The sequence below is a fragment of the Melozone crissalis genome, unplaced genomic scaffold, assembly GCF_028551555.1.
Source record: "Melozone crissalis strain CALT ecotype California unplaced genomic scaffold, PUWL_Pcris_2 ptg000018l_1, whole genome shotgun sequence".
Lineage (NCBI taxonomy): Eukaryota > Metazoa > Chordata > Aves > Passeriformes > Passerellidae > Melozone > Melozone crissalis.
The window spans coordinates 20728508-20753930 of NW_026535796.1; the positions used below are offsets into that span (position 1 = coordinate 20728508).

At 38.3% G+C, this 25423-nt stretch overlaps 1 protein-coding gene across 2 annotated transcripts in view; it reads right to left on the reverse strand.

Moving 5' to 3' along the window:
- Positions 1–484: 484 nt before the first annotated feature.
- Positions 485–25423, reverse strand: part of ZNF106 (zinc finger protein 106) — a 40378-nt gene continuing 15439 nt past the window's right edge. The window contains exons 5-22 of one of the 2 annotated variants that reach the window (XM_054275428.1): positions 22883–24961; positions 21417–22035; positions 20464–20533; positions 18711–18865; positions 18550–18610; positions 17870–18211; positions 13680–14448; positions 13257–13312; positions 12619–12764; positions 12181–12315; positions 11130–11246; positions 10501–10692; positions 9867–9929; positions 8216–8335; positions 7675–7746; positions 6455–6526; positions 5635–5781; positions 485–4656 (exon numbers count right to left, since the gene is read on the reverse strand). In XM_054275428.1, the coding sequence (XP_054131403.1) occupies positions 4600–4656; positions 5635–5781; positions 6455–6526; positions 7675–7746; positions 8216–8335; positions 9867–9929; positions 10501–10692; positions 11130–11246; positions 12181–12315; positions 12619–12764; positions 13257–13312; positions 13680–14448; positions 17870–18211; positions 18550–18610; positions 18711–18865; positions 20464–20533; positions 21417–22035; positions 22883–24961 (5272 nt within the window). In that variant the 3' untranslated portion in view covers positions 485–4599. Of the gene's footprint in view, positions 4657–5634; positions 5782–6454; positions 6527–7674; positions 7747–8215; positions 8336–9866; positions 9930–10500; positions 10693–11129; positions 11247–12180; positions 12316–12618; positions 12765–13256; positions 13313–13679; positions 14452–17869; positions 18212–18549; positions 18611–18710; positions 18866–20463; positions 20534–21416; positions 22036–22882; positions 24962–25423 lie in introns of both variants that reach the window. The other variant, XM_054275427.1, reaches the window with a different exon arrangement.

Sequence of the window (25423 nt, forward strand, 5' to 3'; positions counted from 1 at the left end):
AAATTTTAGGATGACTGGAACACCTGGAGCCCTGGCTTCCAGCCATGCCTTACCTCCACAAAGCTATTATTTTCCATACAAGTAGTGCAGAGATGCTCTTGGCTGGGATCTTCAGAGACAAAACAAAATCTATCAGTCAAAAGATCAAAATTTTTAATTGGCAACTCAAAACCGGTCCTTACAGTTCTGATGAGTGAACTACCAACAAGCTCTAGAGAACTTCCCTTGCAATGGGCCATGAAGCAAGACAGGCAGCGCATCAGCTTGGAGGCATCAGTTGGATGGACAGGTTCATTTCTTTGCCAAACAACTGGGTCTGAGGTTTTCTGCACACCTGTAACATTCCTGCCAATGCTGGAGCTTCAAAGTGGCGTGTCTGACTTTATCCAGCACTCACAGAACAGGAAAAAATCCAGAACAAAGTCAAGTTCTACCAAATTGTATGAAAATCATTCTATTTAAAACAAAGGAGAAACAGACAAACTGTAACAATATAAAGAAGTTTATTTTTTTTTATTTCTTCTTTTGTCATGTAAAGTTTCATTATTACACTCACAGCTTTGTACCAAACTGAGAGAAGAAAACAATGATCAGTCTGTGCACATGTTCTACACAGCTTGAATTACTAAATATTCAATCAAGTTATTTTATTCCACTTCCATTCTTTCAAAAGACTGTTTAACATTACAGCAAAATGAAATCTGAGAAGCTGGCAGGCACATAGAATATATACCTACACAGTTTGCTCCTTGATGATTAATAATTTTACAAACACAAGCTGAAACAATTTCCTTATCCTTCCTCACATATTCTGCAACTCTGGACAACTTAGACTGCTTGAATTATAGTACCATACAAACCTGAAAACAAAGATTCACCTGTACCTGTGTTTTAATTCATCTGAAGGGAAAAGTATTTTTCCAACAAAAACATTTCCCCTGCCATTTATTGCAGTTTGCAGTTATCATTTACCTTGATCCAGCTGATTGTACTGTTTGAAAATGTGCATTAAGAACTGCACTACTTCAAACACTCCACACAGCCAAGCTCCTGCTATTTTGCAGAAGCCAGCTTATGCGCTGATAATATGTTTAAAGTCTGTCATTTACATGTAAGTGACACAATCTAAGCAGAAGCCTGGATATTTAATGCATCTTTGTACCCAGAGATGCAGAAGTTTTCCCTCCATCCCCTTCCACATACAGAAGCAGCAGCAGCAGCATTAGGCCAGAGTGTTTAGCACTGCCAGATATCTGTTATTTTTCTCTGAAATTTGAAGGAGTAAGGAGAAACTAGTCTAGACCAATCCCAAAAGGACTGCTGTATGTAATTAGCCATACAGCAAGTCCAGAACTTGTTTTTAAACACCTGACTAATAAAAAAATCCACAGCTAACCACAAAATAAATCCTCACTCTACTCACTCTTCCACTCACAACTTTTTACTTGCATAAAAAACCAAACCAAAATCAAAAATAAATAGTCTTGAAAGTGGCTTCAGATGTGCAGTACTGTTTTTCATGCAAATATTACTGTGTTAAAGGTCACAAACAGCCCACCTTCCCAAAGCTACAACATTCTTCAACTAGAAGTATATCAGAAGTCAAAACCCTAAGTTGCAAGACCATAGAGGATCTTTAATGAATACCAACAAACAAACATTAGTTTGGCATCTGCAATTACCTCCAGAACAAGTAAATGGCCAGTTGTGAAATCTGTACCAAATTCCAGCTGAACAAATAGGAAACCTCTCCACAGAACTCCAGAGAAGCTGGGGGATTTCCATAACTGCACAACTTTATAGCAATTCCTTTTAAGATATCCTCATGACAAAACAGTACAGCATTTTTCTCTGAACCTCTGAGGATTTTAAAAAAATGTTTCTGATTTATGAAGCAAAATTTTTCACTCATGCAGCTCTACTATTTTCCCACCTCTTTCCCATTTTAGCATTCTTACAATGTATCTGAAATGAACAACAAAGTAGCAAAAGACACCACTGCCAAAGCTGGACTTCAGAAGCCCAGACTTTTCAGGAGGACTGTTTTCAAGACAGTTAAGGAAACATCATAGACCACATACAAAAAAAAAAAAAAGACTGCTTCCACCAACTAGAAAAGATAAACCCAACAAGCAAATGGGAATGCAAATAAAGTGTAATAACTCTGTTGCACCATCTAGGGAAAAAGATCTTTATATGTTCCTGAAAACAGCTGAAAGAATCACAAGAGAGAAGTAACAAAATCTATTCTCACACACATTTTTCAGAATGCCACTATTGCCCCACAGGCTTGTCCTCCAGACACTGCTCCACACCTTCACTTGCAGCACAGCCCATGAAGGATACACCTTAGGACACCCACCCTGTTTATGTCACACTTACATGCTCTCTCATTGTGGTTCAAAAAACTCCCAGAAGAACTCCTGAATATCAACATCTTTGGAAATGGTTTAAGTATTATGCAGTCTTCTGCTTTTAGGCCACGAAAAAACCCAAACAAATGCTCTCAGACTTCAGAGCATTACACTGTCCCTCATAAAACATCTACACCGCTTAAAGACTTCTCCAAACTTGATTCTCTATTGAATTGCTTCATCCACAACCCATAGAAAGAAAGATTAAAAAAGCCCAACACCAAAACCACAAACACACATCCCCAAAAACCAAAACAACACCATCCTCAGAACAGCCTGAGGTCTGGGCCACATATTGGGGTTTTTTGCTATGCACAAACAGCTTAATAAAAAGTAAACAAACAAAATCAATCACCACAAAAGCACTGGAATCTCAGAGATTCCCATGTCTTTGATGGAAGATGCTATTGCATCTCATTCATATTTTACTCCTGTCTCACAAAAAATATTCATCAGTGTAAGAGCAATTCTGCTTGTCTGGTAAGCTAATACAAAACCAGTGTGCTCCAGAGAAGGCCTTGAAGTTCCTTGATTTGATGGCAGTCAAACATCCATGGGATTTCCTGAATCATTCACTTTCTTGGCCTAAAAAGGCTTCTTTACAGTCAAAGAATGAGGCTATAAAACTTACTTGGTCTGTAGTTGACAAGTCTGAAAGTAGTTGTGAAAAAGATACCCACTAAAAGTCCACTCAGGTTTTTTTTGAAAAACTAGCACTGGATTAGTGTATAAGCAACTCAGTTTCACCGTCACTTACAGCTTAGGAAAATCTCTGCTTATTTTATCCTGAGCAGCAAGCTAGGCAAAAGTGAACGCAAAGATCCTTGCTAGATTAGTCTCAATGTTAAGAGGGTTCATTGCTAAATTAGTGTCATTAAGGGAGAGAGGATGGCTAGTGCCAGAAGGGCATTGCACTGGACTTCCCAAGGTGAAGCCATCCCACTCGAGGGAACACTTGCAGGGGAACCCTGACAAGCTGAAACAGTCTTCCCTTCTGCACTGGCCTCTCTGTGGTACTTTCTGTGCATTAGGAGAAATAAGACTTTTACAAGTGACATGCATTTCATATCCTCAGCTTCTGCTTTAGAAATTTAGACTTTAAAATCCTGCTCCATTCTTTTCAGTTGAGTTTTTGTGAACTTTTTATAGCCCAAGCCAATTAAGGCAGTTCACAACAGAAATAAAACACTACCAAAGTGGACACACTCAGACACACAGTGCCTTTGCATTTCTCTTGGTTTGCTATGCCTAGACAGTATGGGACTGCAAAGTTCAGTCACTAAGATTACATAAAATCAGTAATCCAATTGTGTTGTTTTGTCAAGACAGCAGTGGTGGTTACACTGCTCTTTAACTAAAAGAAAAACAGATACCACTTACTTCTTTCCTATACATTAGGACCTGTACTGAAAAATACTAAGATTGCAAAGCCTGTGAGTAGAGCCACTGTTGTGGCTGTTTTGCTACTACTGGCATCTCTCTCAAGAAATAATCACTTTCCTCAAAATAAACAAAATATCTCAAGAGGTATGGTATATTTATCACTGTATATATTGTGCCAGTTATAGCAACTTTTACACAAGGAATAAAAAATAAGTTACAATTAACATTAAAAAATTAGTTTATTCCAGTCCCCATAAAATAACTTTTCTTTATATGAAGAAAGTAAAAATGTACACTGGATATTCAGGTTACATTGTTAGAATTTGTGATATTCTGGTTTGCAGAATTTTATTAAAATCAGCTATAAAACTGGATACAACAAAACCAGACATGTCTTAGACACATAACAGGATTCCAGCTGAGTTTGCAAACAGCAGCACCTATTGTAATCTAAGTTTTCAACACCCCTTTAGGCTTCCCAAAGACTATGCTTCTTAAAAAAACAAATAAAACCACCTGAAAAAAGACAAACAACAAAGAAACAAGGCAGACAAGAGGAAGGAATATTCTTGTCCACCAATTAATTAAAAACTTGCAAGAACTTGGGCTAAGTCTTAATTGCCAGCCTTACTTCTGCAGAGTGCAACACAACCTGCAGTCTCCACAGCAATGCATTTCAGCCCCACTCAGTTTTTGCATTCCAAGTGGGAAAAGAAAAAGGAAAGACTGGAGTAAGAAACTGATGTTATTTGGAATAATTCTGACATAGAAAATTACTTCCCAATGTGGGAGGTGAAAAGCTTCATGAGTCAATCCTGCTGTCATCCTCAGCATGTCTTTCAATGTGTCCTACAGCATCCTAGAAAAGAACCAGAGAAGTCAATTTAAAAAAAGTCATTATGATCATCACAAAAAAAAGCACAAAAAACTGCAAAATATTCCAGAAGTGTCAGTGAAAGTGACATTCTAGATAACATACATTTGTTTGGCTTAAAGCTTCTAAATATTATCATTGTCAAGCTATTAAATCACATATATAAAGTGTTTCACATAGCACAGCATTAAAGGCAAATAAAAAACAGTTTTCTTTTTGATTAGAAGAGCAAATTACACAAACACATCATACCCAAAGCAGCACTTAAAGAGAAATAAAGGATTCTACTGTTCATTAATTATTGAAGAAATCTCCATCCTTCCCATATGTTGGAAAGCATTCAAAGGAAGGCAGTTTATATTGCCAAGGACTAAAATGTAGATTTTACCAATCAGTCTATAGGTAACTGCCCTCCTTACACCCATCCCCCAATCCTTTCCACATTACTTCATCTAATTCTTATGCCTTCTTCATTTTTTCCCCTTTCTGTGGTAACTTTTGTCCAGAAGTTTATGCACTACTTATTTAAAGATTGTTTGTAAAACCAATTTCATGTGAAAAATAAACAGTGAAAGAGATAGCAATGGATAAAAATTAAAAGGATAAAAACTTGTTTTCAAGGCAGATGTTTGTTCATCTTATAAAGACATTTTTCCTTCAAAAATGTCCTAATATCTTGAGTAGAATTTCTTTAATATTTTAAGAATTGTACCATTTCCATGTAATAGTTTAGGATCAAACTGTTTTAAATTGACCATATGTCAATTTACCATAGCTGCACTGTTCATCTGCCATAGGCTGAACTGAACCCTGTTAGCCTTGGATGACTGTAACCACATGCAGTTAAGCCTGCCAAGGCTAGAAAAATTTAACCCTTTTTAAGAGAAATAGGATCAAGTCCCACCATTGTGGCGATATAAAATACTTTATATTACCAAATACAATCATGTTATTTGAACATACCTGCTTGGAACCTTTCCTGGAGGTAAAGAAAGCATCACAGTTCTTCCAACGACATTTCAGGGTCTGAAAATTTGGATTTGTGTGGTCAGTTAGCAGGTGTTGTTTCAGATGGTCCACAACTCCAAAGATCAGTGAACATCCATGCCACTGGGAGAAAAAACAACACACCAGAATAAGCCAGGAAAACACAGTTTTTGCTAATGCTTTTCTTCCTGCAATTTCACAATATTTTGCCTAGACTGTAAACATGCCTGCCAACTCCTTAAGTTTTTTATCTTATTACATTTCCATTTTCCATGGTCTCTATTCTTTTAATTACAGCTTTACAGAAATTTTTCATGCCTTTAGCCAAGCCTAGACCATCACCAGGAATGGCCGGAGGAAGAGAGGAAATAAGCCTTTACAAGATTTAAGCTTACCTGTGACAAAGTCATTTGGAATTTAATTAAACTTATTTAGTACAGTAAATCAGCTTTTCTATGTCACTCAGCCAAAGTTTTAGGTGTTAAACAGTTACACATCTAAAAACAGCCAGAAAGAACAGCAACTCACACTAACGACTTGCCCCAAAGCACATATACACATACATACATATATACATACATAGATACATATATATACACACACATACACACAGCAAAGACAATTAAAAAATGAAACTAGTGATAAATACCTAAGTGATATATATTTTAATACACATACATACACATTTTTTTTTAAAAAATCATGAATAATCTAAGTCAACCTACCCAAGACTAAGTGACTAGAGACCACCCCCAGAAAATTCAATAATGAAGGCTAAATACAATTTGCTAGTTACCCAGCATCGATAATTTTGCATCAGATTAAGCCTCACAGCTCTGACACTGCCATCATAGCATCCGGTGTAGATCTGTAAAAAAAACATTTATGGATAAACAAGCTGGGAATAAAAGAAAAAAAAAAGTAAATTTAGAAAGAGACTTCAGTGTAGGTAAAAGCAAAGAAATATCAGCATGCAAGGCTTCTATATTTAAAAATAGGTATAACCAAACTCTTTTAGTATTTGCATTCATAGTTCACAAAAACCTACACATGAATAAGAAATGCTTCCATAACCCCTATTGTTGATAGTGTCATGTGTGTAACAGTTCAGAAATGTTTAAATTACAGTGCTATCCACTAAAGTTAAAAAATATGTAGGTGTAAATGTCAAGTTAAAATTATTTCCAGGACCTAACCAGTTCTATGTATATCAAAAAAGGATGGAGAGGAAGTGTGTGAAAAAACATGAGAATTTCAGAAAGACTGATGCAAATCCTTTCACTCATCACTAAACTTCTCATCTAAACCCTTTGATTTGAGAATGTCCATGACAGACACTGCTGGGGCAGAGCTCAAGCCTCAGGCTGGACTCACATGAGATGTGGTGCTTGGGCAGAAGGTATTCCAATTAGTAGGAAATCTGTTCCTTTGGATTTAACTTTTCTGTTATTACAGATCACTACAATACCTTTCATTTTACAGTCTCAAAGTAACTTTGCAAACAAATTCCTAGACATGCAGACAAATAAGTGCTTTTAAAGACTATTTTAAGAAATATTTATCCAGAACTGCTTCTGAAACTTATCTTGCAGAGCAGATGCATGAAGAAACCTGTACATCTGAATCAACTGCACAGCTTTGTTTACGTTCTGTCAAAGGTTGCTAGAGGTTTGGCTGTGGGTGAAGTTTTTCTCCAGTGAGATTCCCTTCAGTAAAAGTCAAACAGGACTGACATTTGAAAAAGCAGAAGTATTTTACTATTTCTAGTGTCTTCACAGTCATCATAACTGCAAAAAAACTATTGTTTTAAGACTGCAGTAAGCTGAACAGTGATTTTTCCCCAGACAGTAATATTACATAAAGCTGTTATAGCCACTTGATTTTTTGACTGAGAACAACTTGGAAATGCAGCCAAGCAGCAGGCTGATTTCTTAATCTGAAGAAATTTAACTGTCTTGTATGCACCTGTGGCAATTACAACCTTCTCTTTAAGAACAGTGAAAAGAAGGGAGTTACCATGCTCTTATGGATGGTCATACACATGATCATATCTGAGTGGCCTCCATAGACTTGCAAGCGGTCATGTGACTTGAAAGAAACACAAACAGACATTTGTTAGCACAACATTTTTTAAGAGCCATTTTCCATAGACATGTAAATGAAAATACTTTCAAGAGAAGTTTCCTTGGTACCAACTCAACTGATATGGTGGATTCCAAACTTAATAGCCACCTTGAAAAGCTCACTTTTGCTTACACTGCTTCTGGGAGTCTTTTTGCCCAACTAAGCTCTTGTTCTTTCAGCAGACAAAGCTAACATTTCCCCATTTTTCTGAGCTGTCATTGTCTTGGAACAACCCAGGTTCTAAAAAACGTTTCAGGTTATATTCTTTAAAACCCATGTATTTTGACTGGTAAGACAACTATATATTCAGAGTGATGGGAAAAAGAGAGATGGGCTAGAGACCAGAAAGGACAAAGATGACTTCTATTTGACTTCAAAATCACTAATTAACACATATTAGATAAATGTCATTAGTAACCACCTATTTTCTTACCTGTAGTTCATAAACACGAACAAATTTATCCAGACATGCTGTCACCATGACTTTCCCAAGAATGTTCACAACCGTTACCGCATGGTTATGGCCCTTATAGATCCGTACCAGCTCTCCAGTCTGCATCAAGAAAAAGGAATGGTAAAAAAGGTGTTGGGTTTGTTTTTTCTTAAATAAAAGTACAAAATAGTTTTACCTAACCTGTATAGGGTAGCTAGCTTCAATGCTCACTACTCAAAAACAGAAACACCTGTTATTAGAATTCCATTCCCTGTGAAGGCACTTCTAGATTATGATCAAATACTACTTATCCTTTTGTATGCCCATCCTAACACAGAGCTATCCCAGTACAATAGAAATGCATGCGTCTGTGTAAAGCTCTCTTTCTTCTCTTCTGTTTCTGAACATGAGCCACCAGTGTGCCCAGGTGGCCAAAAAGCCAATGGTATCCTGGCCTGTCCCAGGAATAGCGTGGCCAGCAAGACCAGGGAAGTGATTCCTCCCCTGCACTCAGTACTGGTGAGGCCACATCTCGAGTGCCATGTGCAGTTTTGGGCCCCTCAGTTCAGGAAGGACATTGAGGTGCTGGAGTGAGTCCAAAGAAGGGAAAGAAGCTGGTGAAGGGTGCTGGAGCACAAGTGTAATGAGAAGCCACTGAATGAGCTGGGTTTGTTTAACCTGGAGAGGAGGAGGCTCAGGGGGACCTTATCACTCTCTACAACTCCCTGAAAGGAGAATGTGGCCAGAGAGGAGTCAGCTCCTTCTCCAATGCAACCAGAAACAGGACAAGAGGAAATGGCCTCAAGCTGCACCAGGAAGGTTGGACACTAGGAAGAAACTCTTTACAATTGAATTTCGAATGGGCTGCCCTGGGAGGTGTTGGAGTCACTGCCCTGGAAGCCTTTAGGGAAAGATTGGATGCTGAAAATGCCATGGTATAGGTGATATGGTGGTGTTTGGTCACAGGCTGTTCTCTATGATCTCAGAGGTCTTTTCCAACCTAATTGATTCTGTTTCCATCATTAGTTACATATTCCCACCCATCCTGAAACTAGTACCATTAGCAGTATTTATGCAACCACAGGGATCAGTTAGCAAAACACACAGAAATATACTAAATATATATACAGCTAAACACACAGAAATAAACTCTTCTTGTATCAACTAAAATTTCCCTTTGATAAGTTTCTTAATCCAGCTTATTGCATAGCTGCATGAATACTTCTGCTAGGACTAAGGGAAGATGACAAAGCATTCATGATGCTTTTGAACAATCTAGCTTGGAGCACAGTGTTCCTCAAGTTCTTCCACTAATAAAGAAACTTTTTCTCCACCAGACTATCTCACATGGCTTTTCTTTGAACCCTTTCCATATTATCAGCATGCTTGTAGTTATATTTGCAAAAGCAAGATGGCCAGATAAAAAGACATTGCGTATCATGTGACAAGAATCAGCAGGTTTATGTAGCCCCTTCATGCCTCCAGAGTTACCTATAGTGCATAGTCATATTCACAAAATCATGAGACTTCCTTTGCTGGAAGCAATCAGTCCTACCAGTCAGTCAAGTATTCTGGAAATGCTGACTTTATAGCATAGGAATTCAGAGCCTTAGTAGCAAAAAGTCATACCATCATTTTATATGAGACTTACATGAATGTTGTGGGCATGGACAGACTGATCGCTGGACCCACTGAATACCAGATCATTCACAACCTTACAAAAAAAAAAGTTTTATATTTTGTAACAGATATGGAAATGAGCAAGCAAAATATTAAGACATTGTTCAGTTTAAAGTTATACTGTAATATTTCCTTAATTTGAGAGCCTTAAAATCAATCAAGAGTATGAAGGAAAAAGCAAGCACATGCACAGTAAAGCCCAATGTCTCTTGGAAATTTTGGACTTGCTGCATATTTATATGCTGATTTTGTAAGAAAAATTATGCTCCTAACCCCTAAAAAGTGACAAGACAAGAGGAAAAAGCCTCAACTTGCATCAGGGGAAGTTTAGAATGGGTATTAGGAAAAGTTTCTTCACTAAAAGGATGATCAGACATTGGAACAGGCTGCCCAAGGAAGTGATGGAATCACAAATTCCTAAATGTTCAAAACACAGACATACACGTGGCAGCTGGGGACATGAGATACGGCAGGCAAACAGAGAATTTCCCTACCAAATTGCTCAGTTTTTATAACTTAAAATAGGGAAATCCTCCATTTCCTATCACAATCTGTTCATCATTTTATGCATTCTTTGTCCAAAATGTATTTTCAGAGACACTTGCCTTCATGCAGAGAATAGTCTTGCTGTGACCTTCCAGGGTTCTGAGGAGCAGCCCATTCCGCGCGTCTCGCACGCTGATGGTGCAGTCATAGGAGCCCACTACCAACAACTTGCGTGCTCCTTCCTGAGCTGTGGCTAAACAGCTCACTGCTCTAGGGCCATGGCATTCAAAGGTATCAACCTGTTTATTATTCTGGTGGGGGAAGAAAGAAATGGAAAGAATTAAAATTTTGCTATGACACTGATTAGACCACTGAGTCCTTTTTGTGTTATGCTTGTTATGGCATCTGATTTCAGGTTAGTAACACACAAAATAGCATTGGTAAGAATTGCATCTTAAAAATTAAGTTTCCAAATCAAAGAGAAAGCTCCTTATGTTACGTAGACCAGGAGGAACCTTAAGGAAAAATGCAACAATACAGCACCTAAAAGAAAGGTAAACAAAGACAGGCAGATAGGACAGCTTCATGCATGGACAAAATAAACAACCAAAAGGGGTCAACAGCGATCATTTATACCCAAATGTGTTTATTACAAATACATTTACTGCTGTAGATAAAGAATAGAAAGAAACACAGAGGAAAGAAACAGAATCACAACAGGCATTCAGGTACCAATAAACAAACTTACCTTTATGCTGAAAGTAACCACTGTGCCATTTGCAAGACCTGCATAAAGGATCCGCCATCTACTGTGTAAACAGAGCACTCGATCTTCCAATTTAAACTGTTCCATGCACTCTTTGGTCTAGCAATGGAAAGAAGTACTTAAAGATTTTCATTAACTGAAAACAATTCAAGAAAAAAAATCTGAAATGAATGATGAGTTTCACTTTTTAAACCAACAGAACTGGAGAAAAACATCTGAGAGTCTGGTGTCACATGGCAGTTTGAGCCTCACTTTAATCAGGACCATCTGCAAGGCTTGACTGTAGTTCAGCAACCAGTTATAACCCTAAAGACTTTGTTCTAGTCACAGCCTTTAATGTGCATAGAAATTTAGACTACTGACTAAATATATATATATATATATATATATACACACACACACACGAAAAGAATCTGTTACATGGTCGACAATTCCCCATTAAGTTTCCCACAGGGAACTTAAGGGTTTAAAATCTCTGGCAGTTTGGTTTCTGAAGCAGATATTTGCTTTCTAGTCCTTTAAGTAACAGGTTGGGCAAGTCTTTTTATCATTTAGCCTCAAATATTCAGCTTCAGGAAGCCTCAGGTCTGCTCTTTCACGTACCCTCAGCATAACAGATACCTGTTCTCTCTAGAGCTGCTCTAAAGATACAGCAGAAAGCAGCTCTAGAGAGAACAGGTATCTGTTATTAGTGCCATCCATAAGCAATGAAGTTAAAAATACAGGAAGAAAAGTAAGATTCATGGCCAAACAGCTATCCTGCACTTTGGTGGTCCCAACATTTGGGACTATGCCATGCTGTTCCAGCAAAAACTCTACTGACAAGCTAGTCAAAAGATTAGGGTAGTAAATCTGTTAATGGTTTACTGTTTTATTTGTGAGGGTTTTTTTTCCTGCTCTACTCTAAAGAGGTATGAACTGCTGCTTGTGTCCAGATCATATAGGTTTAAAAGGCTTTTAAAATTTATATTTGTAAAGAAACACTTGTATAAAATGCAGCATATGTAAATAAATCAACACAGAGTTTGAATACCTTGATATTGTAACAGTTGATAGTGTGGTCACTTGAGCCAGTGTAGAGGGCAGCATTCTTCCCATTTGTCTGAGTGACCAGAAGGCAGTTCACTTTTGAAGTATGTCCTTCAAAGATGGCCACACACTTCCTGCTCTAAAAAGGAAAGCACAGAGTCTGTCAGCATAAAGGTCTATAATACCTCTTGGAATAAGCACCTAACAATTCAGGGTAGGACTGTTAAAAAAATCAGGATACATGCGGCAATCTATCTCCCCTTGTCTCTCTCACAGGAAGAAGGGGTTGGAGAGGTGGAGAAGAGAGGTTTGAAGAAAAGAATAGTATAAAAAAATTAGGGGCTTGAAAAAGCAGCTGCTTCCTTTATTACATAGCAAGGCATTACAAAAGACAACCTTGTGATTGCAATTAATGTATCACTACTCCCACAGCCTTACTTACAACGAGATTGTAGGCACAAACTGTTTTGTCTGCTGAGCAGGTGTACAACAAATTCCCAAAAATCTGAATAGCATTCACTGCAGCCAAGTGTCCCTCAAAAGTTCCCTCAGTAGGTTCTTCATCCTCACCTGGCTCTGAAGACACTTCTGTAGGACAGAGACACATACTTTTGACTATGGGAACACAGTCAAGAAAACACACTGCTCTGGTTTGTACTGCCAAACAGCGGAACTATTTCATGGGTTCAGCACCTTTAAATCAAATTTCATTGTGGATTCCAGCAGGACTGTGAATGTGACAGAGGGCAATATAAAGTGCTAGAAAGACCTTCATATGACTAAGTTCAGAACTATCTTTATAATTAAAAAGAGAGTGTATTATTGTTTGTCCTAGAGCTCTACAGAGACTGTGGAACAATAGCATTCATGTGGGAGGAGAAGGAGGATATGGAGCAGTCAAGACACAAAGCATTCAGTGCAAGATGATGCGAGTATGTGTCACTTCCCACTTTAGTTGTGAGTGCAAGCTTTTATCTTCAGGGCAAAGTTCTCCTATGGAAGCAGGTGGATCAAGACTCAACTCAAAGTTCTGCAAGACACTACATACGAAGCATTGGAAAGAAAGCTTAAAAGATATACCTGAGGAGTTCTTTGATCCTCTTAGGAATGATATGGAAGTCTGTGTCTCAGCCACACTGCAAGACAAAAAAAAACACAGTAGTGAAATTGGACTTTGCAAGTTCATTTTCAGACAAAATACTGAGGTAAGTAATATTCCAAAACACAAGACTCTAGACTTCGAAAATATGCTGTGACAGGTAAGCTTAAAACCAACAGGGCAGCCCAGTTCTATTAAGTGAAATTAGTAGGTAACAAGACACATTCACTTGTTGACCAAAAAAGACAAGTCCGTTTTTATTTTCCCTTTTATTTCACTCCTGAAGTCACTAATGCAAGACTTTGTGAATTAAAAAAAAAAGGAAAAGGAAAAAAGGAGAGGTCTCTTCTGAATACTACGTAATATTAATAATTTTACTTGACACAGGTCTACAATAATCTCACCTTTTTTTCCCATCATTCCTATGATTTGTGTCAATCTCACTGGTGGAGCTCACTTCATCATACCCAGAACAAGATGCCTCTAGGACTGCTTGATCCACAGAGTTGCATGACTCCCTCTTTGATGGACTGTCTGGTTTCTCATCTCCTGACGCTGATGAACCAACATCAACCACCTCACACTGAGGTGCTGGAACTTCCACTAGTTCCAGAGAAGCATCGCTATCATTCTCATCTTTGTTTCTTGCTGCTTCAGCAGTAACTCCACCCTCCTCTCTTGGAGGAGTAACTTTTTCTCCTTTAGGAACCTTTCCACCCTTGACTTTCCGGACAGGTTTGAAGTCAATCATATCCTGCTCTGTATCGCTGTTGTCCGGCACATGGGCTGCCCTCAGCGTTTTCTTCTTCCTTAACTTTCGCCTCCTTCTATTCCCTTTCTCTGCTGGGACTGCAGCCATTGTCAAGTGTTGCTCAGATGGTTCTGCTGACAATTTGGGAGTTTTATCCATTGGCACTTCGAGAAGGACCGAATGCTTTGAAAGAGAAGTGCTACACTGATCCACTAAAAGTCTTTCAGCAGCTGGATCATTTGCTTCTCTCTTGCTGAAAACAGACACTGAATGAGGAGAAGAGTTCTCAGGAAGTCCAGACTGTCCCTCGTCTGCAGCAGGCTCGTGGACATCTTGATCAGTGTGTTGGAAACAAGCTGCCAGCCCTGCTAGAGATATGGTTGCAGTGATAACCGGATACACTGAAGTTTTCTGGTTGGTCTCTTCTAAAGAAAACAGCATAGTGTTACATTCAATCTGTACAGCAGTAACTATTTATGCAAAGTGTCCCTCCCTGTATTTTCTGTTTACACTTAATTGTGCAAGCAAAGTACATATTCCTACATGTTGAAAACCATGTGCACATGTAGATCTGCTATTCAGTAAGCTATTCACAGCCTTTAAAAAACATAACTGGGGAATAAAATGTTCATCCACATGGAAATAAAGGAATGGGGCAATCATTCAAGCTGCTGGTGGGCTATTTGCTATATGCTTTTGAAGTTCTGACAATCTTTGGTGAATCCTACATTCTTGACTTCAGATGCTACCATCCCTCTCTGCACACTCCCTTACTAGCTGTCATGACTTCTGTAGAAATTATATTAATCAATGCATGCCAAGTATGACTCAGCTGTTCAGTGACAGTTTGAAAATCTTGTGTTCAACCCATCTGAATTATTACAGCTGATATATAGAGTTATTTCTACCAAGTTACTTGGACCTAATTCAAGGTAGACAGTTATGCACAACCCACTCTGCAGCGCTGTACCCTTATCTTGGGAACAGCAGCACTGTAAGCTATGAGGGTAGGCTTTATTTAGTTACTTTAGTTTAGTTAGCTCATCTGTGCTGGACTATGCAAAGGGGTCAACACACTCTCCCTGTCATTTGTGACTGAATTAATATGAACAAAACAATCTAACCTCTCAGCTGAGACAGACCAAGGGCAGCATCTCACAGCTGTTTCCCACACTCTAAAATTGCCTAGTTACACTTGCAATAACTGCAGTCCAGAACAGGATATTTCAAGCTCACTGCATTTCTGGGGCAGGACCATGCAACGCAAATGGGAAGTTGGCAGTATCTGAAACACTCCCCTCTTCCAGCCTCTCAGAAGCCAGCAAATTAAACCTACACTAATGCTTGGCCAAAAGCACATTACACATCACAGGACAAATTTGTTGCTTTGGAATTACACATCCAACTAGAAACAGCTAAAATGAGAACATCTCTCACCCACACCTTCCTCAGATGGGGAATTCCAAGATAAAACTAGAACTTGCTGACAGCATAGGATACGTTGCATTTAAAGTAAATCAATGGAGATAGGTTTTTCCCTGGACATGTAACTGCCATGCACAACTGCAAAACCTGACAGAAAAACCTCTGTATAGAAAAAATTAATTATTAGATGAAGTTTGAATGAGTTACTGTGTTCAATTATACAGGGAAGAAGGCACACAAAACTTTAAATTCTGAACACGCCTCTGAGATCATGTGCCATTCATTTCTCACTGGAAAGGGGAAGGAAGTAACTTGGTCTCTTTATAACAGGAAAGCAATAGCAACCAGCCACTTAAACTGAAACTTCTAAACCCAGAAGTCTTTAATTCTCAGCATTTGGAGCGCTGTGGGTATTAGAAAAAGAAGTAGGAAACCATCATGGCAATGAAAGAAAACTGAATCACTCAGTACCACAGGTGGGACACACTGCTGGCATTTGGGGGAAAACAAATGCAATCAGCTCCCTCAAAGCAAGGCTGAGCTAACCTCAATGGGCAGCTGACAAGCTAAACATTCAATCCCAAAAAGTAAACAGTCTGTCCCAGAGTGAATTCCTCTTCCTCAAATTACAGAATTTACCTCAAGACAAATGCTTGTTTCTCCCCAAATTACTAAACTGATCTGAACGCAAACTCATTTTAAATGTTGCACATACAGAAGTTCATCAATACCAAAACTACGGTAACTTGACAAATGAACATAAAAAGAATATTCTTGCTTTTAATACACCAAAATTAAATTTGTAGGAAATGGAAAAATAATGTGATTGAGAGCTTTCTGAAGTAATTAGTCAAGTAATAAATGTAGCTATACACTGAAGGTTCATCTTCATAAGAAAAAAATAAAAAACCTCTTTCAGCTTCTCTGTTGTGAAGTTTCAAGATTCTGCAAGCAAGACACTTCATGCCACTGCAGCTAGTGATCACTAAATCTTTCCTTAGAGTTGGAAAACTGAGAATAAAATTAGCACTGATACAAAAACCAAAAATTTCATTGATTTTTAAGGATAACAGTATGGCACATGCCAATAAAAACAGGAAAGCAAAGGTAGTGGCTTCCTAAAAGTTGAGTCTTAACAATGGAAACAAGCAAAAAAGCTGATTCTTCCCCTTCCCCAAGTTTACTTTAGTGAATACCTCCAGAGCTTCACATTCCTTGTCAAATCCTCCAAAGAGAGATGAAGCAAAACTCAAAATACTGCATTAATGTATTTCAACAGAATGTAATGCTGGAAATGCAATAGTGACTAAAAAAACCCACCACGTATATGCAATTCTACACCTGAAGCAAACTAAAAATAGTAAAAAAAACCCCAATTTTTTTTTAATTAAAGAGGTGTAAACTTCAATTCAGCCAACATTCATCTTGTGCTTGAGGAAAAAAAATGCTTAGAAAGGTGGAACATGACTTATTCCATAATATTTTGTACTTCAGTTGGAGGAGAAAAAAAATTGTATTGCTATCTTGAACTAGGATCAATCTTATGAATGTTTTTCTCAAATTACCTAAGTTAAAGGTCTGAGTAAGTGACATTGTTATGGCAGACAACTGTCATTAGAGTCACCCTGCTTGACTTCACAGACTCTTAAGAAAGTATGGGATGAGCTTTTAATCTTCAGGTTTTACCTTCAGTCACAGTAGCCAATTGCAGAGAAAACTACCAATAGTATCAAAGCCTTTGACCACAGTGCACAAGTTTGATGGGGTTTAAACTGTCTAAATAAAGAGCTGGCTATTTCAGCTGTAGTCATTAACATCTCACTTTGCTGAGGCAAGAGCTCTCCCATTAGCAGTTCAATTAATTCAGCAGTTTCTCCTCCAGATAAAAGGAAACCCCTATCTTCATTGCCAGCCCTCCCATGCCCCTTACATGAATGAACAGTGCCTAACAGCCAATTAGTAGAAGATGGATTGTTACTTCCAATATTACAAATTATACATTTTGTGCTTATCTAGCAGAGCCCAAGAAGAACACAAAATAATCTCAATGTAGCTGTTCATAACTTTTTACAACATGTTTTCAGGCACATTTTTTCCTTTGCAGGCAGACTTTCTGCTACCAGTGCTCATTAAATGATATAGAGTAGAGGACAAAAATTACAGAGGAGGTTCTCAGGTTTGTTGGGTTGTGTCGGTTTTGGATTTTGATAGTTAACTAAATTATTATAAGAGGATGTAACCTTCAAATTCATGTTTGTTCTATTTTCAAAGCAGAACGAGAAAGTCCTACACAAGTTGATGAGAGTTCACCCCTGCCTGACAGACCGCAGGTTGAGGCACAATTTAAATTCTTGTTGGGAAAAAAATAATTTCCTTATTTTCTTCAAGCTAATTATCTCAAAGCAAAACTACAATTACCATCATTCTGTTGCACCTCTTCTGTTTGTGGAGGACATGGAGAGCTCTGGAGTACAGAATTCACATTTAGTTCTGTGCCTTTTGGAGACACAGGTTCTCGTTTAACTTGCACTGAGGAGTCAGGAGTATTGGAAGGTGTACTGCCAGAAGACTGGAATGGTGATGGCACGGTTATGGGAACAGCAGCTCCTCGAGGGGGTACAGAGGAAGACAAAGTGTCCAAAACAGGCAGGAGAGAGCTTGAAGGAATTGAGTCAGGTGCCATCTGAGATTTGCTGTTTCGTCTCTCAGTTAGGGCACTGCAGGAAAGTTGCTCTGAGAGTTCAGGAGGTTCATATGTTTCTAATGGCAAAAGAAGAGATACATTAAAGAAAGAAACAAACAAATAAATAAATAACAGAACAAAATCATTTTTATTTTACAATAAAATTTAGTGGTGCCAGGAGCTCATTTCTTGTGGACACAGGGTCAAGGAAGAGAAAAATTTGAAAAAAAGGACACTAGAGGGAACTAACAAAACTGACAGTTCACACTTGACGATAAAGGCCTCATTTTGAATGTCTACAATTTTTCATAGCTTAAATGAGCAGATTCAAGTTAAACACAGTTTTTAAAAGATTCTGAGTTCAAAGAATATAAGAGTAAGCATTGCACTGTTGTAGCTCTATGGTATCCTGTACCTTGTAGCCCCTGCAAGATCTGGATTCTCTGACTTCTCAGTGTACTCATTTCCATGGTTATCTGCAAAACAGTTGTGGCTTATATCAGTCCCACTGATTTAACAGGCAGTTCTTCATGCTGCTAAGCTCAAGCTCAGAGAGTTTCCAAAGCCCACTGTTACCTGTTGCTTTAACACAAGGAACCGTTGAACCTCAACATAGGCAGCCCTCAGGGCAGCCCTTGCCTGCAAGAGGCTGCTGTCCACATTCTGCAGAGACTTGCTTAACTCTTCTTCCCTCAGAGAAATAGCCAACAACTGGTCTACCTGAGAACGTTCTGAAAAAGAAATAAAATGTGGAGCCTAATAGCACTGAACAATACATTAAGATACCTTACTTGTGATATCACAACAAATAGCACCGTCTCAGAATGGAAAAATCCCATAAATTAGGTCAAGCATTCAAGCAAGGATAATTATACAAGCTAAAAAGGAGTATTTATGGACAGGACTAGCCACATCCACATGGATAAACTGCAAAGTCAAGTATTCTTGTTTAAGGAATCTCAACCTTGACTCTAGTAATTAATTCTATCACAGCTTTGCCAGCACTGATTTAGTTAAATAAATGAAGTAATTATCTTCCACAAAGACCTCTTCTTGAAGAACATGTGTGCAAGACGTACAAATACACACCTGCCATTAAAGTAATCAAAAAGGAAAAGGCAAATTTAAGCTAAACAAGATTTAAATTATTCCGTGAATGCAAAAGCCAAGGAAAAGCTGTTTAGGAGAAAAGGAACCCAATGATTAAAAAAGAGTTGACTACTCAAGATGATTTTGGGCCATGAGACTGGTGTTTGCCACCTCTTGAGAAAGAGTTTCTGACCACTGTACTCAGTAAAAGATCCTCCTATACTCCCAGAGACTTTTGGCATTACAGAGATTGTCCAAACAAACTTCCATTTGGGCACTGCTTAACTGCACTCAGGTTATAGTTTCCTTCAGCAAATTTACTACAGTAACAATCACATTAAAACAAAGCAATGGGAAAGAAATTTTACAAAGTAGAATGCATTATTAGTCTCTATAACAGACACCGGTCATTGGAGAAAGAGGCTGATTAAACCCCCACCTTTTCAAGTAGTCAAATATTCATTGCCACAGAAGAGTCATATTATTGCCCTATATTACAAACAACTGTTAATATAAATAAATAATGGAAAAAAAAAAAGTGATACGAAAGCCATCTTCGGAGCTCAAAGCTCCTGGCAACGGTTTAGTTATCAAAGAAAATATTCTGCCTAAAACACAATGGTTGGATGATTCATTTTGAGACATGGTGATGAGGATGTTTTAGGCATGTTTGAGAAATATCTGTCTAATGTCAGAATAAGAGTTTTCTTTGGTCAGGAGCATGAAGGAGAAAGGCATTTCACACTCATTTCCACTAAGGACATTAAAAAAGTAAAAAGCATTGCCAGAGATATCAAAAACAGAACAGAGACCAAATTAAACAGAGTACAATTTTTCTGGTGAGACCACCCAGAATTAGAAAGGGAAAGCTGCATGGCAAATTCGAAGGAAATTAACTGTTGACCTCTCCCTTAAGAACTTCCATCCAAAGAGGCAACAAACCTCACCACCCTGTAGAGGGGGAAAGCAAAGGTACCATCTGTAGAATCAGGAATATGAACTGCAGGCAGAAAGGATGCAGATACCTTTCTCTTAGAAATAACTTATGACAAATTAAGATATAGGTCTTCAGAGAAGAATGTGTTGCACATTAGTAGTTTGTAGTCCACACTACAAACTTCAGTAAAAGCCCAAGAAGCAGCGTAGTACAATTAAGGAACTACTACTTCAGCCAAGTCAAAATACTATTGGGTGTTTATAGCCTCTACACCACATGCACACATGTATGATGTTCACCCACCTTTTTTACCTTTGATTTTTCTTCTTTTATTCTTTCTTTCTAGACTAGGGATTTCAGGAGAAGATCCCTCCTGTAAGTAAAATCATCTATTAAAAAGTAACAAGAATAATTTTGCCCAAATCAAGAAGTTGAGCATCCTTCATCTTTTCAATCATTATTGTAGGCACAGAGAAGAATCCAAGAATCCATCATTTGCTTGCACATTCTTGCATAACTCATCATTTGCTCTGCTCTCAAAAGAGGGAGGACAACAGAGTGCCATGTTTTCATCTCAAATGAGAAGAAATATTAAATATGACAACAGCCTGCTTCTTGCTCAGATGTTTAAGATTGCACTTGAATTACAGTTTCTGCTCTACAGTTTTAGTTGAAGGTGTAGAGGATTAAACAGCGAGGAATTAGAATTATTGCTTTCTGCAAAACCATTCTGCGAAATTGATCAACAAGATTTTTTTTGAACCTTTGGATAAGCCTAAGACCAGACTCTGAAACAAATTCAGATTTAAGAATATAATTTTAGGTGCGTCATTTTTTCAAAATGTTTTTATTTCCTTGCTTTACCATAAAACCAGAAACATCTAAGGGAAACAAATTTCTGCTACAGGCTACCTTCCAATTAAATTGTGCTGTGAAGCACCAAGATTCTTGCTACAAAACCTAGTACTTCCACAGAAATTTTTAACAGCTCTTGTTTATCAACAGAGTATGCCAGGTATCAAATCAAGAGCATTTGTCCTTCCTACTAGTTACAAAAAACTATCAAAAGTCCTACACTATGAAAGCAGAAATTTAAAGAAAATCAAGTCAAACAAAAAATGAACTTGATATTATCAATGTACAAGACTATCAGATGGGGAAAGTCCTCCCAGCATAGATCATTCCAAAGCTGAATAACCTTTGACAGAGAAAGAACCTTTTCAGCAGATCAAAGCTGGACAGAAATGCACACTTACTCCAGTTGCTCTTCGCTTCTTTCCAATTCCTTGGCTGTCATTCTGTTCAGTTCCAGATGTGCAGCTACTGTCTGTAGCTGCATCTATGTTATTAGACGTTGCAAAAAGTGAAGTACTATTTGAAGCTGGACAATTTTCTTCTGAGACCTCTAATTCATTTTGTTTTTCAAGACGAGGTGTTCTCTTCTCTGGGCTCTCCTGGTCTTGTTCTGTGTGGCCTGTGATCTCTGAGGTGGCCTGTGGGCTGTGACTTCTGCTGGCCTCGGTTCTTTCAGACATAAAGGGTGACAAAGCAAGGGATGGTGTCCCCTCTTTCTGATCAGCCTCAATGTCAGTGCTTGCCTCATATCCAGATGTCATATGATGTGGGTGGCTGGCTGCAATTACTTGCCTTTGCCCACTTTCTTTAATTTTGGCTTGTTCACTGAAAAAGCTATAAGCAGAAGGATTTCTGTCTGCTATGACACTACTTTCAGAAAAGCTACGTTTTCTGGCTGAGCCAGACACTAAGGAAATCCCTTCCCACTGGAATCCTTCTAGAGCAGTTGGATCAGATTCTTCACTGAGTTCTAGACCCTCTTGCTCATTTTGAACAAGAGGCACCATTTCTATGCCAAACCTTTAACAAGATAAAAAGAAAAATAAACAAACAAGTTACAAGCCTGCTGCACATAGAGAAAAGCCTCCCCCTTCCCCAAATGTAGATTACTGCTTTAAGCAGTAAGTTTAATCCCATTACAGTGGTATTCTGTGTTCATCCGACAATGAAACATCTCCTGTGTATCACATAACCAGACTTAGTGGCTAAGAACTGGCAGCATGATTTTAAAGTCAGAAATCATGTTATTATAAATTATTCCCAAGCAAGGTTGGAATAATCAAATGTGACATTTGTTCAAGACATTTCAAATTATTCAGGTTTAAAGCAAGTTTCAAAAATGCAGTATTATAGAATTGCTTCCTTAAATGCAAAAGCAAACTGTGCACCAGAATAAAAGATTAACAAATGAAGAGTGAGCATTTACACTGCTTGCAGCACTACAAGCATTTCTTGTAGTCCTAAAAAAATGAGGAAATAGGGAACTGTCATAGCATTGTTCCCATCCTGATTGCATTTTTACATTCTTCCATTACTAGAACTGCAAAAGAAACGACAGAAACTACATTGTTACCATCCACATTCAGATATTAAAGCAACCATTATGAACAGATCAGAATTTTTTCTGAGCAGATTACTTTTACTTATCTATGGACAGAAATTCATTCATAGCATCAATCAATAAAAACTCTGCATTATTTGAAAAAAAATTGCATTTTCAAAAACTCTGCCGAAGATTGTGGCATAGTAAGCTTCATTATAAGCTCTTACTTTAAGGATTTTGGAATTCATTTCACATATGGGGAAAAAATAACCCTCCTCCCTCAGCATGCCCTGAGAGACATGGTTAGATCTGAAAGGTACCAACCTTGGTAAACCTTTGCCAAGTTCCTGTTTCTTCTTGGTTACCTGCTGGATTACCTGATCCCAGTTAACATTTCGCCGGGAAGCACTAAGAATCTGCCTGAGGGTAGGTTTTAGCCCCGACTCCTTCTCTGTCTCACTTCTCCGAAGGCAATTCACATTCCGAATGCGACGTGCATTATTGAGATTGGGCTCTGGGAGATGCGTCCCGACTTTGCTCTTCAGACTCATATGCCGTGTCAGATCTCTTTGCAGAGAAGCAGGCAGGCCAAGTTTGCTTAAATCTGGAAGAAGGAGGCCTCCTGACTGGCTTCCTCCTTTTTGAAGCTCATTATCTGAAGGATTTTCAAAACCTTCAATTTCAAATTGATCACGTGACTTGACACACTCTTCATTCCCTTCCCTGTCCTGTGAGCTTTTCAAATCCACACGCAAACGGTCCTGACTGCTTGACAAAGAAACTTTGGGTTCTATATGAAATGTAAAATTTTTTAGCTCAGCAGAAGCAATACTTGAAGCAGATGGCTTTTTATCATCTTCCCTTTCAGAGGTGGTAGTTTTAGCTTCAGGAGTGTCACAGGGTAAAGAAGAATCCAACTTTTCAACTTTTGCTTCTGACTTCTCACTTCCCATTAAATCATCACCACTTACATCTAATGAATCTAGTCTGAACTCCTTCTCTGGCAATGCCTTCCCAGTTTCTTCCCTATTCTGGTCACTTGTATCTTTGCAAGAGCTTAAGGGAGCATTTTGCAAGGAATGGTTGCACTGGATACCTTTGGGATTTTGTTCTGCTTCACTTAAGTTATTAATAGGCTCTCTAAGATTACCACCAAGCACATCTTTGTTGTCTTGTAAGTTACCAACACAAGCAGCATGCAGCTTTGATGAATAAGAGGAGAAACTGTTTGTTTCCAAGTTCACCGCATTCAAATGATTCTGCTCTTCACCACTAGCTGAGGATAACAGAAGCCTGACATTTTTTAAGAGACTGTTCGCGTCTTGCTTTATCAAGGATAATTTCATATCTGTGATATTGAGAAGGGGGGATTTCAGTGATGGCATCCTATTACTTCTGCCATCATCTCTGTCAGGCTTTTCACCACTGGAAGAGTCTTCCATAACCTTGCAAGAATCAAGGCGATCAGAGGTTCCATTAGAAGGGGAAGATGCTTCATGGTTTTTAAGTTTTGAAAGGCTAACATTGGCTTCACAAGTTTCTCCTTTCATTGATGAATCACTAAGAGGTGTAAGTACAGAACCCATTTTCTCTGAAGGTTTTGAAACATTATCTTCAGACCGTGGTTGCTGCTCTGCAGTTCTCTGGGATGGGTAGGGACTCCAGCGATATGTTTTATCTCTGGAAGGACTGACACTTTTTCCACTGGCTCTTGAAGTTTTGCTTTCTGGTTGTTTCAATGTACTAAATTCTAACACTCCCTCAGCAGCAAGCTCATCACTAGTAAAATCCAGACGGTCACCCCTATTTCTTCGATTTCTACGTGGCAGAACATTGCCTTTCTCTGGCCGCTGCCATGCAGACCTTTCTTGATTGTATATATTTGGCTCTGATGAATACAAATCTCCTGAGCTTCCAAAATTCCAGCCATTTGCACCATGAGGACTTGGCTTCCAGTTTCCTCCATAACTCTTGGAATTCCAGCTAGAAAAATGACCCGTTTCTTCTGAGTGCCAAGTAGAATTTCTTTCCCTGGCACCATGATGCCAATTTGATGCTCCTCCTCTCCGCCCACTCAGATGCCAAGTGTTTCCAGAATTCCCATAATTATGTCGATTCAAAGGGTTTCCTGGAACATTCTGGTGCCACCCAGAGCGCCCCTTTGCACTACCTGAATGTCTGTTTATATTAAGGTTCCTCTGAGAATGTGAAAATTTGCCTTGTCTAGGACTAACATAATCATCCTTTTCCCATTTCCAGTCCCTTTGTGATGCATTATGATGATGCCACGACAACTGATCGTAAGCTTCTCTTTCTTTGTAAGCAGCTCTTTCTTCTCGCCTTCTCTGTGATCTCCTATCATCACATTCTAATTCTTGGCTTGCACAACTTGGTTCAGTTTGCCTACAAAAGAATTGAGAAAAACCTAAATTCTGATGCTATTATACTAAAATCCAACAGTCCACAAGCTTCATGAATTTTATTTGTACTGAGAAGAAAATTTTTAAAAAATTATTTATTGTAGAAAGAAACAGATACTTTTTTAGCAGCTTTGCTTTTCAAGCTTCACTAATGTTTGACTTTCAAAACTAACGTTGTACCTTTACTTACATGTGATAATTTCAAAATTTCTCTCACATGAACAAAAGATTTGGCATAGGGACAGGTCAATAGACTGATTCTCAAATACTTTTCTCTAACTTGAAAGATAATATTCCTTCATATTTACTATTGGACTAATAAGAAACTAATAAAAATAAAGTTTCTTAATGTTATAGAATCTTTATAATTTGATCTATCTTAGTAGACAGAAAACTCAATAGTGAGATTATTTTTTCTGAAGACTATTCTGCTGGTGGAACTAGA